This window comes from Lolium perenne, chromosome 7 (assembly GCF_019359855.2).
Source record: "Lolium perenne isolate Kyuss_39 chromosome 7, Kyuss_2.0, whole genome shotgun sequence".
Taxonomy (NCBI): Eukaryota; Viridiplantae; Streptophyta; class Magnoliopsida; order Poales; family Poaceae; genus Lolium; species Lolium perenne.
In genome coordinates, this window is record NC_067250.2 from 273,888,283 (window position 1) to 273,907,691 (window position 19,409).

Sequence of the window (19,409 nt, forward strand, 5' to 3'; positions counted from 1 at the left end):
TTCGGAACCGGCCTATATTTTGATCGATATTAGCATTCAACGACAATGATGATATATTTGCATTAAAAATATGTCAATGGATACAAATGGTCATAGTTAAGGTAAACTGCCATGACATTCACTTTGTTCCATGTTTCTAGCTGCATGTACCATATTTAAGTATTGCATATATGCAGATTCCTAACCTTGTATTTTGATTTGTACTTGAATACTACTTGCTAATATACCTAATATTGAGTGAAGGTATTACCAGATCCTAATATGTTTGGATCTTGAATAGTAATAACATACTAAAGGAAGAGTAAGTACACGCTGAGAAGATTAATGGTCAGCTACGAAGTTAGGACACAATTTCCCCTTTTTAACACAATATTATGGTGTGCCGTTGTGTTATTGGGCCAGTCAGCTCATTATGAAGATGGATATACAAGTTTCTAAATTATCCTTGTTAACTGATAAATCCAACATGTATCTTGCTCTATCCTGCTTGCAGAACTTATGGAAATAACTACTAGTATGACATATTGTTAGGAAAGAGTTCCTTGAGCACGGACCATAGAACCAATGTACGGATGCTTTGATTTCAGATGTGTATGCTCTAGGAAGGACAGTTGAATAAATATGCTAATTCAAGATCTAGCACTGGCGGGGCTGGTTTAAAGAAACTTTTTGTCTCCAGTTTGATGGAATCAGTGTAGGAAGCAATCAACCTGGGTAGAAAAATGTGCATCAGGGTTGCACATTGCTGACCATTTGGTTTGTAAACAGACTGAAGAATTATGTTATATATTGTAAAGTCGGAGTTCTTTAACCTAGTACAGATTACTAACTAAATTTTCCCTCAAGCTAGTGCAGATTACTAACTAAATGAAGTTTCTTACATGATCACAAGGAGCTACCAACCAGAAGAAAATTGGAACACCGACAAAGAATATTAAGGACAACATCAGTTATTGTGCAACTACATTTGTAATGCCATTTTTGTGATACCAGGTACTGAAAGGCACATCATGTAACCCAACACCAAATAGCTTGGCAATAGTAGATACTATGGGGATATATTTACCTGGAGTGAAGAAACACACCGTTTTCTTAAGGGAACTGAGTGTCAATGCAGCTACAGAAAGCCGCAACTTCAAAATTAAATCACAATAGGAGATGTGACACCTCATCATGGATCTTTGTAAAACTTTGACCTCTTTATTTCCATCTTATAGTGGAGGTATACGGCGAACACGTCCATCACCATCCTACATATAAATGAAGATGTCAATCATACCAGCAGCACATGCATATATTCTTCTCAAAAGATCTTTGAGAGCAAGGCACCCTGCATGTGTATGTTTCTAAACAAAAAGAGATCTGTTTTTCTGATGTACTGATCTGCTGCCAAAAGATAGAATAAATGCCAAAATAAAAGTAAAAAAAAATGGATATATTAGTCTCTGCCAGTAATCACTTTCTTGTTCCAAATATTCGTGAAGCTATAACTTGAAGAATACCTCTAACATTGTTAATGAAGATAAAGGATTGTTAATACTAATATGGTCCTTTGGTGCTATCCATATGCCCATGCATGTTCTCACAGGATCCGTTATGATGCAGCATTACATAGCCAGATACAAGAGCGTGCAAGGCTGCAGCCTCATATCAGAAAACCGTGATTGAAAAACATCCAGGAAACAACAAGTAAACTAAAGCGTGTTGTAAGTTGAGACTAGCGTTTCTGAAATTGACTGAACATCTGATATTTTTTACAACCAATCACCTAAAATTAATGAGTTGTCTGACTTCACTAGTAGTTAAATTATTTCACGTACAGTTACTAATAGATATGCGTTTTTACTAGTGAATTCATAGCAGATAAATGAGGGAAGGGGTAATGGAGAATCAACCAGGTACAAGTTCGTATTATCGGACAGGGAAATCCATGGGAACATGGTGTTGGCGTGCCTTCTGCAACTTAGGTCGCGGATCAGAACAGTCCAACAAATAAAGAAACATGTGTCAAGGAAATCAATCGGAACAACTATTCCAGTTTATAGATTGCAGAATTAAGGAAATATCATACAAAGTAGTCGATCAACAACTGGCCTCGATAAACGCCTGTACTCACACGGGATGCATTGGACGAGATTGGCGGGCCTTGGAGACAAAGGGGAACAGATCGAGCCTTCAAATGGAAACAGGACGAGGGAAAGGATTTCGTGGTGCGACAGAGAGGAGGGCGTGGTGGTGGCAGTCTCGGAGGTGGAGGGCAGTGGGGGCAGCGGTGGGCGTTTTGGCGGTGGAGGGCAGTGGGGGTAGCGTGGGATCGATGGGCAGTGGGCATCTCGGAGCTAGCGGCGGTGGGATGGAGGCATGCTGGTGGTCGCCGGGGGCGAGTTAGGTGTGTAGATGAGTTTTTTAGGGGGGAGATTGGCCTGGAGAGGAGATTAATTAGGGTCAATATATGGGAGTTGTCAATGGACGGAAAATTCTATGTTAGCGGGAATGACTAAAAAATTCCCTCCACTAGTTTTTCCTATCGACCAAAATAACCAGATTTAAAGAGAAAAATAATTTATTTATTTTTCTGAAAAAAGGAACCTTACATCTATTGGTCAAACTAGCAGAATAGCCACCCCTCAAAAAAAAATCACGTCAAGATCCCTCCTTAGAGGAGGCTTGAGGATTAAAACACAAAGGAAAGCCGGACGAAGTGGTAATGGTGCAGTATGCCCATGACACGATATATAGAGGGAAATTATTTGAATTGAATGGAATTAAGATAAAATACAAAGCAAAATTTTCTTTGAATTAAGATAGAAAACCTCCATATTACAAAAAATACTTAGAATTGATCGAAGTCGATCTCTCCGACTAATGTGCAAATTAAAGTTTTTCTTAATTTTTTTCCTAGAACCAGTGATTGCAAGCCTATATATTAAGATAGGGTGAGGATAACTTTACAAGACACCGGCACCACAAATAGTGAAGTCCACACCCACCTCACTCCCGAACAAAAGAAGGTGGTGACGAATCTTCCTTCTTATGTGAACAGGGTTAGGCTTGATGCATGTCTTCTCGTCAAGATTCTCTTTGTAATATTTTCCCATATAGGCATGTAATTCTTTAGCAAATAAAAAACTAGAACGGTTCAGGTTTTATTAATGTATTCATCACCAATATGGGCTGCGTTGTGGTGGATTTGGGTAGTAGTTGAGTGCCTATGAGGCTTTAAGCGTCAAAAAAGAAATAACACTTCAACAACAAAGAGACTGGAATGGTTCACATTTTACTACTACATTCATCACCCGTATGGGCTTCGTTGTAGTGTGTTTATGCAGTATTTGAGTGCCTCTCAGGCTTTAAGTGTCAAAATAGAAACATTATTTACCATAATGAAACTGTATGTTGTTAATTTGAACTAGAATCACAACACTTATTATGGAGCGGAGGAACTACCATATTTGCTAAAATAATTTATTTACCATTTTATTACATAATCTCGTGTTGACTAGTAGACCCTATGTGTAAGGTAATGGTGATAGACATGCAAGTGTTTTTAGTTTTTCTATTTCCCCCCACATTAGATCTTGTTACGCTATGGAAAGAGACATGATTATGTGTTACTCATATTAAAGTATGTAACAAATTTCCACCAGAATATAAATATATGTTACTATGCCAGTACTCTCTTAACACCTTCATTTGCACACATAATTATATGTTACAATGTAATATCTCTGTAACACAATTTCAAACCTTATATAGTGTGTGTTACTATCGGTCATTGTCACACAAATGATGTGTTACTTTAATTTTACCTGTAACATACTTTACTATGTGTTAAATCAGTGTGTTACCAAAACTCTGTCTTGTTGTAGTGATGCCTGTCCATGGGGCTTGCTTCCAGCATTCTTAGTTGAACGCACAGACTTCGAAGCCGCAGCCTTGTTCAACTTGGCCAGCTGCTCAGCATTTTGCTGCTCGATGATATCAAGCAACTCCCTGACTCCCTCTTGCTGTTTTGCCAAAGCATCCCCAGAGAGCGACTCGCACAATTCTACCGCAGCCTTAGCTGCCCTAATGGTTTTATCCGGACTGCTATACTTAGGTTTTTCTATCATGCTCAACGATGCTGAAGCACTTTTTCCGGCAAGAATCTCTTTACGCAGATCCTGATCTAAGTTGCGAGCTCTAAGTCGGTTTTCCGGTATCCTTGCAGCCTGAGCGCTAATAGAAGCAAAGCCATGGGCAGCGTACTCACGTACGGTTAGGTTCAGCTCGCGCTGCGCCCGGACGATGTCGGCGCCGTTCGCGAGCAGCTTCTGGCGTTACGCCTCCAGCTCCGCCTGAGCCGCTGCCGGGTCGATGTTCTACGCGATGGGTGTAGCCAGGACGCTCATGGCCGCTTGGAGTGGAGTCTCTGGTGGTGGTGCGGAAGCACCTGCAGCTTCTTGGTCGCGCTCGGTCGGCGGCTTGGCCGTGCGCGTGGACTTCGTCCCGCCAGCGCCTTCCGCCGCAGCTCCCTTGCCGGCGTCGCCCGCGCCAACGACCAGCACCACGACGCTGCCGGCGGTGCGGTCGATGCGAAGCGCAGATCTTGGCGGATCCGGAGCTACCAGCACCGGCGAGAGGCACTGGCGCTCGGGGACGGTGCCATAGTAGACGAGGATGCTCCCGAACTCGATGACGCGGCCGTTCTTGGGGAACTTACCTCCATTGGAGAAGCAGCCCGTGTTGTCGTTGATGAAGCGCATGTCGCGGATGCGGTTGACGAGCGCGGTGACAACACGCTCGCCGCCTACGGTGAGGAGGCCCGCCCGAATATGAACTGTAGCAAGCACCGCTGCTGGCCCCACGGTGGACGCCAACTGTCGTCGTGGTGAACAGACAGATGCCATGGGATGGCTTATCTCGGGGCCGAATGGACGCTAGAGGATTCGGGGGAGGGTTTTTGGTATAGATGGAGAGGTTTCCGGATGGATTCCTCAAGAACTTGGCCTTGGCCGTAGGTGGAAGATGAAGAACTCAAGAACAAGGATAGCACAAGATCTCTTTATTTCTTCTTCACAAGTGCTTACAAGTTTAGTGCATGTCACCTCTCGTGTCGTGCCCGCGAAGGGCTGTGCCCCCTCTCCTTATATAGGGGAGAGGGTGGCTTACAAGGGAAGAAACCCTAGAAACCCTAATGGGATCTTTGACTATACAAACTACTTTACAAAGCTACTTTAGCTACCGGTGATGCCGGTACGCCTTTAATCAAGAGCCGTGACATCCTCCGGCACCTTTTACGTCATGCTTCGCTTTTGGCGTCATGGCTTCGATTAAAGCTGAAGTGCTTCGCTCATCTTTGTCTTCTAGCTCCCGAGAGCATCTTTGACTGGTCTTGCCGACGTGCTACAGTGTGGCCTGTTCCGGTATTCCGGTACGCTCTTAGCTAGTTTCGATATACCCTTCTTGGGATACCGGTATGATTCTCTGAATCAACCCTCGCTATCCGGAACAACCCTTAAACCGGTACTTTGATGGCCTAAACCATCCGGTTCGGCATGCCTTTGGCATACCGGGGGTCATCCCCCCAACAGAAGGTGTTGAGAAAATTTGGCTATGCTGATTGCAAATCTTCTCTCACATCTTATGATCCTAGTGTCTTGCTTCGAAAGAATGAAAAGGCAACTAGAGATCAATTGAGATACTCTCAAATCATTGGTTCACTCATGTATTTAGCTTGCGCTACGAGGCCTGATATCTCGTTTGTTGTATGCAAACTTAGCCGGTTTGTGGACAACCCGAGAGATGATCATTGGCATGCTCTTGAGAGAGTGATGCGCTATCTAAATGGAACCATGAGTTATGGAATTCATTATACCGAGTATCCAGGAGGACTTGAAGGTTATAGTGATTCCAATTGGATTTCAGATGCTAAGATGAAGGCCACAAGTGGATATGTTTTCACTCTTTGTGGTGGCGCTGTTTCCTGGAAGTCTTGCAAGCAGACCATCTTAACAAGGTCAACTATGGAAGCAGAACTCACAGCATTAGATACAGCTACTGTCGAAGCGGAATGGCTTCATGAGCTCTTGATGGACTTGCCTATGGTTGAAAAACCAATACCGGCCATCCTTATGAACTGTGATAATCAAACTGTGATTATTAAAGTGAAAAGTTCTAAGGATAACATGAAAAGTTCCAAACATATCAAGAGGAGATTGAAGTCTGTCAGAAAACTAAAGAACTCTGGAGTGATAGCATTGGATTATGTCGAAAGTGTTAAAATTCTGGCAGATCCTTTCACAAAAGGACTATCAAGAAACGCGATAGACCTTGCATCGAGGGAGATGGGTTTGAGACCCACCTAAGTTGCCGAGGGGGTAACTCAACCTATGTGATCGGAAATTCCGTGAACTAGGACCTGGGAAAACAAACCGGAGCAACTGAGTTGAGAGAAAATTAATACTCCCACTCCGCTACAGATGCAATTCTCTCATAGTTACTGTAAGGCAGGTTGACAATGTCTTAATGTGTTCCGTGCGGCTCTTGATGAGCGAAGACGCTATCCTACAGGGCGATCTTTGAAGAACATACCTATATGAGTGACACTACTGGTCATAGTGTGGGAGATTTGGGTGAATCTCTAGTAAGCTCATGAAGGGCCGAGGAGTATGACTTATAAGCTCCACCCGAGGGGAAGGCTATGGTAGCCTAGTACCGTGCCGACATTGAGTGAAACTTGCTGCACAAAGACTGACAATTCAAGGCATAGTCCATTGTTCAGTTGTAGTCAAGCGTAACTCCTTGTCTAGGTGGAAGTTTAACTTAACAGTCTCCACGGAAGTGCAGGTATATTAAACAGTGAATGGAACTAATGTGTCACTTGATGTGCATATGAGATCTGGTGGGGGATTGTTGAATGTAGATGGGCTGCAGCCCAGTAAGGCAGCCCATGTAGTCTACAATTCCTGAAATCTCAAGGCCCATCACGTTGGCAGCTTGGGATAGCCTTGGGGGACAAAGTTTAGTCCCATATTGCTAGTTGGGAGAGAGTTGGAGTGGTATATAAGGGCTGCTGTTCTAGTCCTTCCAAGTGAGTGAGAATAGAAGGAGCCCTCGTGCACTCCTCCTCCTCCGCCCGCCCCGCCTCGGCTCAGCTCAGCTCGTCACGTCACGCACGCACGTCGCGTTTCGTGACTCGAGTTCGAGTCACACTCAAGGAAGTCTAATTTTTTTGCTTGGTGCACCAATTGGATTCCTACGCGTGGCAATGCGGTCGGGTCGGCTTAATTACCTCCTAGGCTATACAAGGAGACAAATTAGATCTGGAGTCGACAGCTCTCAGAACTCTCTAGTCCGTCTCTCTCACGAAGTTCTTTTTGCTGCGCTACTCTCTAGTCTTCCCCATCCCGGCGACAGCGTGCACAGCCGTCCGGGAGAGCAGGCCTCCGAAGCCCCGTCCGTTGAGATCCTGCACCGGGAGACGGGCGATAAGGTTTTTGGGGAGCGTCTCGGCGCGACTGCTCGCTGTTGTTCGTCTTCTTCTTCGCCGGTTCGACTGCTTCATCAACAGATCCGACTACACCATGGGCGACATCAACAATTCCCATGGTGGTGGTGCTGCTGCTGGTGCGACCTTCCTGGTCGTGATGTACGTGATTTTTCTCTTCTACCTTGCACAACTACTTGTTCCATGTTCAGATCTGATGCATGTGCTTAGTCTGATGTGTATGGTTAAATATGCTTGTGCATCTGTCATGTTGTCTTCAGTAATTAATCTCACACGAAAATTGCCTAATATTCTAACACCACCTTGGGCGGGATGGGCGCCGCCACTGCCACCGTTACCAGTGGTGGCGGCGGCTAGGGAAACGGGATGGAAGTGGGCTAGGCTAGAGTTTTGGGAGACCTCTCGAGTCGCTTGGGCGGAAGCGACCCGGAAGTATACTCATGCAAATGCCGTGCGCTCCACCGTTGTCCTTTTGACACACGCATTCTACGCTGTGGTGATCTCTTCTGTTGCCGAGGAGCAGAAGCGTGGTATCATGCTTCCATCCGAACAGAGGCGATATTGTACTAGCTTGCACAAATAAGTAAAGAGTCGATCCGGTGTTATAAAATTAAACGTTGATGCAGCGTTTGATGTGGAATCGGGTACTGGAGCGATCGGTGCTGTCCTAAGAGACTCTTTAGGGATGTTCATTGCTGCTAAGACTGAACATGTTCAGTTTGCACTTGATGTGCCGTCGATGTGCCGTCAATGGAGGCTACTGCATTGTGGAAGGGATTGAATCTCGCGGAGCAGTTGGGAGTCCATTCGTTGTTAATTGAAAGCGATTCGATGGAGGTGGTTCAGGCGGTGCTCAACCCATCAGAATATAGAGCAGTAGGAGCGGTGGTGATAGATGATTGCCGAAAAAAGATGACTGAGCTCGGTAAGGCGACGATTATGAGAGTGGATTTTCAGAACCCGGCGGCATCTGAACCTGGCTGAAATCAGCATCTCATTGGTCCAGCAATTGTGTGTGGGGTCCAGTCCTGCAGTATGTGTATTCCATATACGGAAATGAATACATGTCACATGTGTGGTCCTCCCCCATCGCATCCCCATCCCCATCCCCTTCCCTTCCGGACGTCCTTCCCTTCCCCGTGCTGCTGCAGCAGCCGCCAGCTCGGCGATGTGGCCTCCGTCGCTGCCGCCTCCGCCTCCGCCTCCACGTCAGCAGCCAGCTCGCCGACGTTGCCACCGAGCAGCTGCGTCCCATCGTCGTCGGCGTCCTGCCTGTCTTTCTCGTCGGCGCTTGTCGGCGCCGTCCCCAACAATCCCACGAACCGGGTGCACGAGCTGCAGCATGACCGGGTGCGCGAGCTGTAGCACGACCTCACCGCGCGCCTTGAAATCCTCCCCTTCGCCGAGCTCGGGCTACCCGCCGCGGGACAAGCGCCTAGCCCAGCTCCGCGTCAAGTTTCGCCGGCACCCGCTGGCTCCCCTGCCAGAGCTGCATGTCGGCGCCGAGCGCACAGCGACGCCGCAGGCGTGGAGCGCGTGCCGGCCTGGATGCCCCTCGCCTCCTTCGTCCTCGGCTCGCTGCTCCTGGCCGACACGTCGGTCGGCGACGAGGAGCTGGAGAAGTTGGGCGACCGAGCGGGCGGAGGTGCTGCAGCGGATGACGTGGCGGGTGCCGGCGCCCGCGGCCATCGCGGCGGGCGAGGGGGCGCTGCGCGCCGCCTGAGAGGCCACCGGGGTCCACGACCTGCAGGCTGCAGCCGCCGGTCTGGGTGGCGTTCCTGCTTTTCAGCCTGCCGGTCCGGGAACCATATGGCTTGCTCGTCTAGGCAGCCGTATTCCGGCGATGCAACCAAACAACGGCGCCTCGACGCGCGGCCCGCTCGGCCTCCCGACGACTCCACCAACCGCCGAGGCAAACTGCAGCGGCAAGCGCGCCGGCGTTGCCTCACCGCAAGAGGATGTGTACGGGAGGTCTGTGGCAGCTAGCTTGACGGAGGAAAAGGAGGACGGGAGGGCGAGCAGCGGGCAATCAGCTGGGAAATAAATTCGCTCACGTTTTCTCTCTCTGTTCCCACTCAGTGGTGGGTCCCATGCGAAGTATTTATACATTGTATTGTTGATTGCATCCAAAACAACCGCAGGAGCTAGGGGACCACCTCTCTTTGGCAGCCAATAGCGTGACGAGTTCCGGCAGGAGCATATGCCGGCCGGTTCATCTATGCATTATCCGACGATTATGCACTGTTTTGGAGAAGCAAATGTAGCCGCGCATGAGCTTGCTCGTTTTTCTTTTAGGGAAAGGATTGGGGAGGTCTGGTATGATCAGCCACCTGGATTCCTTCTCCCTTTTCTTGTAACAGACTTGGTTATCATTGAGTAAAGTCGCCTATAGTTTCAAAAAAAAAAAAGTAAAGAGCCGAGGTTGGTCACTGCTCGCTGGGCTTAAGCAAAGCTGAATTATAAAAGACCAGTCAGTACTAGCCTAGCAAAATGGTTGTACAGTTTCTTTCGCTTTTTTTGGTAGGAGATTTATCAAAATTAAATAATTTTAAATTTGAGAAATTTAAAAAATGAACTCTTTTCAACTTTGAATAATTTAAAACCAGAACAAAATTTTAATCTGAACAAAGAAGTTTCTTTTGAACTTGGAACCGGCCCAAGGGGTCTTAATGTTGCTTAACTATTAGTGGTGAGGGTACAAGTTACAAAGGAAACTTTAGAAAATAAAACCATTACAAAACAACCCCTAGCTTTTACTAAAAGGTCCCCAAAAAATCTACAAAAACCAATAAGGACCTTGTCCATCATAACCGCTGGAGAACAGGAGTCTCTCACCGCGGCCTTCTTCATCGGAGTCGGGGACATAACCACTTGGTACCAAGAAGAAGTTGAGCGTCGTCGCAAGATCTTCAAAGGGCCTCCATCGCCTAGAAGTTGATTAAGGGACGGTTGACATCACCAACATCGAGGAAAGCTACATGATTGCCATCTGGGTCGGCAGCCAGACATGGTCTACTGTGTTCTTCTTGGCCATGTAGTATCACCACACGATCCCTACAGCAACGATCGAGGACAAGGCGAGGAACCTTTTCCCCGGTGACCACCATCACCACCATGGGTGCATCAACTAGAAGAACTGCACAAAATCCTCATATCTGAGCTACCACCAAGTATATGTAGAACGGGGGTAGAGGACCCACCGCTAACCATCTCCGGCTCTATACACTAGAGCAACATGGACAGGAGGAGAACCACCACTAACCACACATACTTGCAAAATATAGTGACCAATCCCTAATAGGCAGCAGGTCAAGCCCCATGGAATAAAACCAAAGGAAACTCCTAGATACTAAAAGGGTACTACCCTACTACTGTACAAGATGGTACCCTCTCCCATCTCCGCATCGAACACCACCGGAGAGAGGGGGAGGGGCCTAATGGCCCTGGATCAAAAAAAAAAAGTGAAGACCTAGCTAAAACTCGCGGAAAATAACCTAACATAGGAAAAACCACGAAAAACTTTAAAAGACCGTTTTTAGCATGCGTTATTGGGCTGACTCGACTCGCTCAATCACTGTGTGCGTGCGCTGTGGGCAATATATATGGTTTTCCCAACATATCCGCATTAGTAAGAAGTTGAAAAGGTGGAGGCCACATCGCTTTGTCAGATTTTATCTTTTCTGCGTGGCCTAAAATATATAAGTGTGTTGGGTCGGGAGTTTGTACGGTGGTAGAATGCATCATTATCAACATCTAGAATTTATTTTTTCAGATTTTTTTGACACCCTTGGGATGTCGTTTTCAAATTTTCCAAAAAAAGAGAGGCTGAGCTACACTTGCAACTTCCCCTCTAATGGGCCCTACATTTGGGTATGGAACTCTCCAAATCTCGCAACTTTACCCCTGGACAAGGCTGAGCAATAGAGCCTGCTTGTACCTCTGATTTTGTTTTTTTTCTTTGCGCCAAAAAAAAAAACGAGGCAACAGCCAACAGCTAGCACGTTATGTTTTATAGCCATAGAAACGTTTCCCACTGCCAAATTTACATTGACCATCTTGGTCCGACGGCAGGATCTGGCCAGCGATTCACGATCAATCATGGCATGATGCCATGATCTCTCCGTCCTTAATCACATGGATACGTATCAATTCCTCAATTAAACGTGTGTATCTGAATCTCTCGAGCCTGCCATTTTTATTCTCGTTTACCAAAGGAAAGAACATCAGGACGCTCGATCGTGCCTGCGCTGCGCCCCATATAAGCCGGAGCGCTCGCCCCGGCCACTCGACGGAACACCGCCGAGTTTACTTTACACGGCCGCCGGTCGGAGCAGTGCGCTCGCCGTTGCCGGAGAAGGCGGTGGCGCGCTTTCCGCGCAGCCGGCCTGTGGACACGATCCAGGCCACAACGGTCAACAGCCAGCCGAGGGATCCGAGGAGGAGCGGGGCGGGGCCCAGCACGCGCCGGACGTGACAAAACCGCGCCGAGCTGCAATCACTGACGAGCCACGCCCACACTCTTTCTGCCCTCCACTCCCAGCTCACTCCTGATCCCCACCCCCAACCTCGGTTCCGCCATGGCCTACGGCGGCGGGAAGTCGGCCGTGGACGCCATCCTCGCGGAGGCGGCCGACCTCGTTGCGCTGGAGCAGATCGCGAGGCTCAACACGGCGCACCTCGACGACTCGGCGGCGCTGCCCTCCAGCCTCGAGTCCCGCTTCCGCAAGCTCAAGTCCCTCCCCGCCGCCGCCCCCTTGCCCCCGCCCGCCAAGACCCTGGGCCGCAGCGTCACCGCGCCGCCGCAGCACCGGGACGATCCCGCCGCCGACTCGTCTCCCCAAGCAAACCCTCCCGCGCCTGCGCTGGAGGCATCCCGGAAAGACGACCAGACCTCTCCGCCGCAGCCTCATCCCCACCCTCCGAACCCGACCGTCCCCGCCGTTCCAGAGGAAGACGAGGACGAGGACGAGGACCTGGAGCGGCTCTTCGGGCCACGGCGCGGCCGGCCGACGCTGAAGGAGCGGAGCCGGCGGGCGGACTCCTCCTCCTCCCGGTCTCCCCCACCGCCGCGCCAGGCGTGCTGCTTCCCCTTCTCGCCCAAGAAGGCCCTGCAGAGGACCCCTGCCACCAGGAGCAGCAAGAAGAAGACCCACGCCGAAGGGTACACCGGCGACGTCCTCGGCGTCGACGCCGGCGAGTGGGGCGACGAGAACAGGCGGATGGTCACGGAGCTCAAGGAGCAGCAGCGCAAGATGAAGAAGGCGCTGGAAGAGCAGGTCAAGGTGAGCAGGGAGACGGCCAAGATGGCGCGCTGGGTCAAGCAGGCCTCCGCGCGCATGACGCACACCGATGCCATTGACGACCTGCTCAGCGATCTCGACGACGATGACGACCTCAAGTGAACGGAAATTCTGCTGCTTTGCTCGGCGTCTTCCGGAGCTGCTGCTTTGGACATTCTTAGGTTACAATGCATAGTAGTAGTTATAAGAGTTAAACTTCAGACAAAAGGGTATAAATTCTGCTGTTTTTTCGTATTATATGAGCTGGACGAACAGAAATAGATGTATGAAGCTACACTGTCAGTGTCTGTTCTTCTGTCCCTGTTTCTTAGCCTAAATCTACAAACCATAGCCACCATGACATGCACACACGTGCGACATATAATCTGCTTGCAAATAAATCCAGTAGAGGTTGGGCACAAGTGGGGCTGCAAGTAATTTGTAATCTGAGAAGAATGGCAATAGGACCTGACAGTTCAAAAGATTCAAACAAGAGCAATAGGATTTGACAATTCAACAGCTAAAAAAAAGATTTGTCAATTCAAGAGATTGCAGTAAACAGACAAGCACATGACAGTGACTGAGCTAGTTGATTGATAGAATTTCGAGTTTACAGCCTGTCTTGACAACTTGAAAGGTTAGAACAACAGCAAGGAGACTTAACAATTCAGAAGATTGTAGTACACAAACAAACAAAGGACTGTGACAGAACTAATTGATTGATAGAATTTCGAGTTCACACTCCGTCGGCTGAGAGCAGAAAGAATGTAGAGACAAAAAAAAGTAGCTTTAAGAAAATGGTTACAAAGAACCACCTTACTTGTCTACTTCGAAAGATGATTCTTTACACAAGCGTTATCCTACAGTTAGGTGAAATAAGTGATATATAAGTCAATCCTCAGTGCACCTAATATTGTCTTTATCGTTCAAACGATGCAATCCGACCCAGGGAGAGGTAAATGCATGCAACTTGCAAGCTCATGAGACACTTCACCATCTCCATGAATATTTGTATTCCCGTTTCACTATTCATGAATTCAAGTTTCTTCAAACTATTCCTAGTTCTGATGCCTGAAATACTTCTGTAACTGTTTCCTTGACTATGAGATCTGCACTCCAGTACAAAGACAAGCGTATACCAGTTGATCCTACGCTGTAAATGAATGTAAATAGCATCCAGCTGTTTGTTTGTTTGCTTGCTTACCTGCACTCTGGTGCCAGAAATGCATGCTCCGAACCATATGGCCTTCTGCCCAACCTCAAAAAATCCAGAGTTCAGCAACTAAGGAGCAATGGCTGTCGGTTTTTGCCGGCTCATTATCATTGTACAGAGAACCTCCAATGGAGGAAATGCTAGAGGAGGTTTCTCCAGAATCCATGAATTTTTCATGACTAATATGACGCAAAACACATCATGTGGATTAGAACCCCGTTTGTGCGCTGACTGTTGTCTCATGATCTGCCATTCAAAAGAGGGTCAAAGTATCAACTACTATTGTTGAGAAAACCATGTCCACAAATTTCAACTGAGAAAGAAAATAAGAACATTTGCACAACTTCATGTCATGCTTCATATAAGTTGAGACCAAACCTTACTTATTCTAAGGGAAAATTTGCTACAGGACACTATTATTTTGTGACTTTTCCAAAACACACCGCTTGATTGTGTCTTTGCCAGGTACCATTACAATTCTGTGTCATATTTGCCAAAACATACCACCTGGCTAAAAACGGAAAGTTTTACACTTTGATTGTGATGAGTGGTTTTGTAGACAAAGGGCAAAACTTTCCGTTTTAATCAGGTGGTGTGTTCTGGCAAATGTGCCACAGAATTGTAATGGTACCTGGCAAAGACATAATCGGGCGGTGTGTTTCAGCAAACGCCGGAAAATAACGATGTCCTGTAGCAAATTTTCTAAACAGGTACTATTTAAGCTACGTTCATCAAATTCAGCTGCAGACTATAAGTAAGTCGAAAAATACAGTTGGAGCAACTTAGTGCAAAAGGACATCATACAGTGTTAAGAGATTAGGAGAACTATTTATATGCTAATTTATGGACAAATTAAATCAGCCCACTCACGTTTACTCTTAAAGGATACCCATCAAGCATGTGCAAGCAAAGAAAAGATACTTGAAGTTATAGACATTCATATGTCAGGTGTCAGCCCACTTCAGAGTTGCTGAGGGTTCCAATTTCAGTAATCTGCAAAACCATGCATCAATCAATACACCCTCGAAAAGCAAGAGGACAACTGCAAAATAAAACACTTACATCTCATCTGTTCCATTGTAACAGTGGCATCATGCAACATTTCTCTAGCTTTTCTATCAGGGGTACAACCAGCGCGCTCCATTTCATTATATACTTCCAAAACCTATTCAAGAAAATGAACAAAACTATTTCAAGCTCGTAAAATTATTCAAGTACAAAGATGGTATCATGCAATATTTCTCTTGCTTTTCTATCTGGGGTACAACCAGTGTGCTCCATTTCATTATATACTTCCAAATACTATTCAAGAAAATGACCAAAAGTATTTCAAGCTTGTCAAATTATTCAGGTTGAAAGATGGCTGTAATGTTGCAAAGTCTCAATTATATAATTTTCGAAAAACAATCTGTATGGAAAATCCCTAAAGCATAAATAGGACCCTAGATTTGAATTTCAATTATAATTAGCACCATCTTTATCAGGATAATAAAATCTTCATTCTTTAAGGAGAGTTGCGTGCCATTAAAAAGAACCTCTTTTACCGTTACAGTTAAGACTGGAAAACATCATAATTTTTACCAACAAAGAAGGGTTTCTTTGTGCCACAAGGCATAGATATTTAAGCGACTGAAGTAGACAAGTAGTAATGGAGAGTAGATATACAGCCGGGGAACCTTTTCAAATCTTTTTACTCTCATGAAACCCTTCATAAGTGTAGTGTAAGTCACAACATCTGGGCTCATACCCTGAGTAAGAAGCACTGGTAAGAGATAGTGCAAAGAAAGAATCATGGCACCCAAAGAAGAATTCATAAAAATAACAGCATGTTCATTCAGGAGAAAGTACATACACTATCCTTGATATGCTGGAATACTGCTAGTGCTTCCAAATGCCTTCCAGCAGTACTAAAAGCATTTATTAACAAATTCAGCATAACAAGATTCGGCTCTATTCCTTCTGCCTCCATTAACTGAAGAACACATACAGTCTGTTCACACAAACCCTGAAAAGTGATAGCCATACGAACATGATACTCACAAGGTGAAAAGTACAGATGGATATTGATGGTTTTGAAACCACTAAGCTTCTTCTTAAGGAGAAGGGGACTAAACTAACAAAGTTAGAATAATAATTCATGTACAGTTTCAATCCAAATTCTGGGTGAGCTAAAGCGCTAACCCAGGTGGAAGAATAATTCATGTAAATTGTCTTGCTGATGATTATAGGTAACACAACATGCAGAAACTACATCAAGAATCGCAAGTCCTAAGGGGCCAAGAGATATTGATGTTAATGAAACCCATTAAGCTTCTTATGTACACGAAGACAACTACGATGTCAGAATTATTTGAAGGTTTCTATATCATTTGCAAACCTTAAGTAGCAAGTGTGCCAAATTACTTGGTCTTGGGCAATCCCAGTTCAGACATAGTGCTAAACCACATGAAGAAAAAGAGGAACTTCTTGCAGGTCGGCTCACATATGATTTTGGAATAACCCAAAAAGCTATAAGCAAATGTAACTATTTATCATAGCAGTTTTATTACATTGATGTAACACATTTGAACCAAAAAGTTTGAACTTCTAGGGAATTATTGCTTGATTTTAATTATACCAAATCTAGAGATGCAGTTTGTTATATTAATTGTTTTAGAGACTTAGGGTCATTGGAAAATTTCGCATGCACTGGCAAACTTTAAAATGACACCATTGAACATTCAGTTATGCAAAGTTGATTTCCTCCAGGTCCAGCAGCACTAACCCGTTGAGCATAAGCATTTGCCAGGACACAGAAGATGCTAGGAGTAAGCTGCAGTTTTTCAGCTTTCAGAGCAGCTACACACTCGCGGGCATCACGAAAAAGGCCATACTGCCCGTAAATGTCGACCAAAACGGCATACACCGCACCACTGTCCTTGAACCCTCGGTTCCTCATTTTATCAAACAGCCTCTTGAGCTCATCCCACTTGCCTTGCTCCCCCAACCTGCCGATGATGGTGATGAAGATCTTCGGGTCAGGGTACATCCCTTCCTCCTGCATCGCCGCGAAGTACCGCAGCGCGCGCTTCATGTTCCCGACCCGGCAGTGCCACCGAATCAGAGCGTTCCACGTAGCGATATCCGGCTTGACCCCCTCGGCGCGCATTTTCTCGAACACCTTCCGCGCGTCGGCCAGCTGCCCGTACTTGCCGAAGGTGTCGATGAGGCCGTTGTAGATCCTGACGTCGAGCTCCACGCCGACCTCCTGCATCTCCAGGACGAGGTCCGTGGCCTTCTTCCACATGCCGTTGTCCCGGTAGAGCCGCACCAGCGCGCTGTACCCGGCGGTGCCGAGCCGGACCCCGCGCCGCCGCATCTCGCCGAGCACCCACCACGAGTCCTCGAGGCGCCCCGCCCGCGCGTAGGCGTCGAGGAGGAGCGTGTAGGTGCGGTGGTTCCGCGGCACCCCGTCGTCGGCCATCTGGAGGATTAGGCGGTCGGCGAGGCGGAGGTGCGCACGGGCCAGGAGGCCCTCGAGGAGCGCGTTGTAGTGCGCGGCGTCCGGGAGGGGGCCTCCGAGGTGGCGCAGCTCGAGGAGGAGCGCCTCGGCCTCGAGCGTGCGGCCGGCGCGGGATAGAGCGCGGATGAGGCGCGCGTAGGCGGCGGCGCTGGCGCGCATCCCCGCCGCCTGCATGTCCGCGAGGAGGCGGAGGGAGCGCGCGAGGTCGGAGCCCGCGTGCGGCTGGATGTCGCGGTCGTAGGACTCCCACGGCCGCTCCTGGTGGTGGTCGTTTGCCGCGCTGGAGCGGCAGGCGACGGCGGTGGTGAAGCCGCCGCGCCGGCATCTGCGAATGGGAGGCAGACGCTGGAGGGATGGAGGAAGCCGGAGCGGCGGGCGCAGGTGGCGGCGTACGAGGCAGTGGGCGTCCATGGAGGTTTGAGCGCGCTCGCTCACGGGTATTGGGAGCTGCGTGGAAGCTGGAGAGGAATGGATGGCAGAGAAACAGTAACCGGAAGGCGGAAGCGCAAAGCGGCTAGCGTCATCAGGGAAGGCACGAAACGACTGCTGAATACGTATTATAGTGAACCCGTAAACTCTGGTTAGCGGATTTGTTTGTGTCAGGATTTCGAAATTTTCTATCACCCCGCTTGCTAAATAAACCAACCACAACCCTTTATGGAGTTCAATTGCCAGAAAATGATTAGGCAAAAGCATAAACATGCCCCAAAAAATGATAATTATGTGATACAATGCTCAATAGCTTGAGGGTATCAACGGCGAAGCGAGACCTGCCACCACTTCACCCTTCGAATTTGTTCCACCACCATGATTCATGATCCACAGATCACAGAGTACCAAGGCTACAACTTTGAGAGGAGATGTGACATCCGCACTCTCGGATACCTACAAGCTAGTCCTAGATTTCCCCCTATATTCAGAGGTATGTGTAGAATATGTAACCCTATCAGGTTGCCGGGACTGTTACCAGGATAGATGAAATTGAAGTATGGCCAAGAGCACACGTACACGTCAGCATCCGTCTCTCACGCTTGCAGTGAGACGCTGACGTGGAGATCGACCCTATTTTTGCACCATCAAAGAACATACGGTCAACTAAACTTCAATTTAAAACATAGAATACGCCACGAGGGTGCCCGACAGTGTTGGTGCGATGGTGGCCACGCAGGATCAGTTTAGGTCTACAATGGTCAAAGGTCCGGTCACATTTGCACCAGCCAAATCCCACAGGATTTTATATCCAGGCAGGATTATGTATCTTTAATTGTTTGTGAATGTTAAAATTGACTAGACTGTCGCAACTGCCGTTTGGTACACTTGCCACTGCAGTCAATCAGTCAGTCCGTCAAATCAATCAGAGTTTACGGATGCCAACCCTAGCTATATATATTGGAGCAATCTAATTAATTCCATCATATATACACGTGTGGTGTACAAGTAAGATTTCGACGGCATGCAGGTGTTTTCTCGTTCTTTTTGAGACAAAGTGAGGGAGGAGTTCGTGCAACTAACTTGCTTCTCCCCCCTAGCTAAGGAAACATCCTATTTTAAACCCTAAACTTATAGATATTGGGCGAAATAAACCCTCAACTTGAAATCCCTGTTGTTTACACCCTAAAGATCTGAACTAATCGATCCCAGTCTAAATCAAACCCTGGAGCTTTTTGTTACACAGGAAAAGCAATGATCCCGCCCGGGATTATAGCCTACTATCAGTGATCCCGGCTGGCAGAGCGCTGCACGGCACGGCGACGCGCGCTGAGCGCCGCACGGGACGACGATGCAACCAAGCGCGAGCGTCCTGCGAGGCAGCGAGCTTGAGATGCCTGACCAAGGTCACGCGGAGGCTACGCACGGTTGCGAGTCCGCGCGCCGCGGCGGCAGAGACGAGAGGGCTTTGTCGCCTCTGCAAGCGCCGGTCGGCGT

At 47.6% G+C, this 19,409-nt stretch overlaps 2 protein-coding genes across 3 annotated transcripts; one reads left to right on the forward strand and one right to left on the reverse strand.

The window, feature by feature from the left end:
• The first annotated feature begins 11,905 nt into the window (after positions 1-11,905).
• LOC127312934 (uncharacterized) lies at positions 11,906-13,071 on the forward strand. Its single transcript, XM_051343471.2, has one exon. The coding sequence runs from the start codon at positions 12,067-12,069 to the stop codon at positions 12,889-12,891; it is 825 nt and encodes a 274-aa protein (XP_051199431.1). The 5' UTR covers positions 11,906-12,066; the 3' UTR covers positions 12,892-13,071.
• Positions 13,072-13,339: 268 nt separating this feature from the next.
• Positions 13,340-17,947, reverse strand: LOC127312933 (uncharacterized). 2 transcript variants are annotated; one of them, XM_051343470.2, is made up of 7 exons: positions 16,746-17,947; positions 15,834-15,986; positions 15,658-15,729; positions 15,044-15,146; positions 14,852-14,974; positions 13,973-14,227; positions 13,340-13,877 (listed from the first exon to the last, which is right to left on the reverse strand). In XM_051343470.2, exons 1-5 carry the CDS (start codon positions 17,892-17,894, stop codon positions 14,967-14,969), a joined length of 1,485 nt encoding a protein of 494 aa, XP_051199430.1. In that variant the 5' UTR covers positions 17,895-17,947; the 3' UTR covers positions 13,340-13,877; positions 13,973-14,227; positions 14,852-14,966. The 2 variants fall into 2 exon arrangements, with proteins under 2 accessions (XP_051199430.1, XP_051199429.1); XM_051343469.2 differs by having other exon boundaries at positions 13,340-14,227.
• Between the last annotated feature and the right edge of the window lie 1,462 nt (positions 17,948-19,409).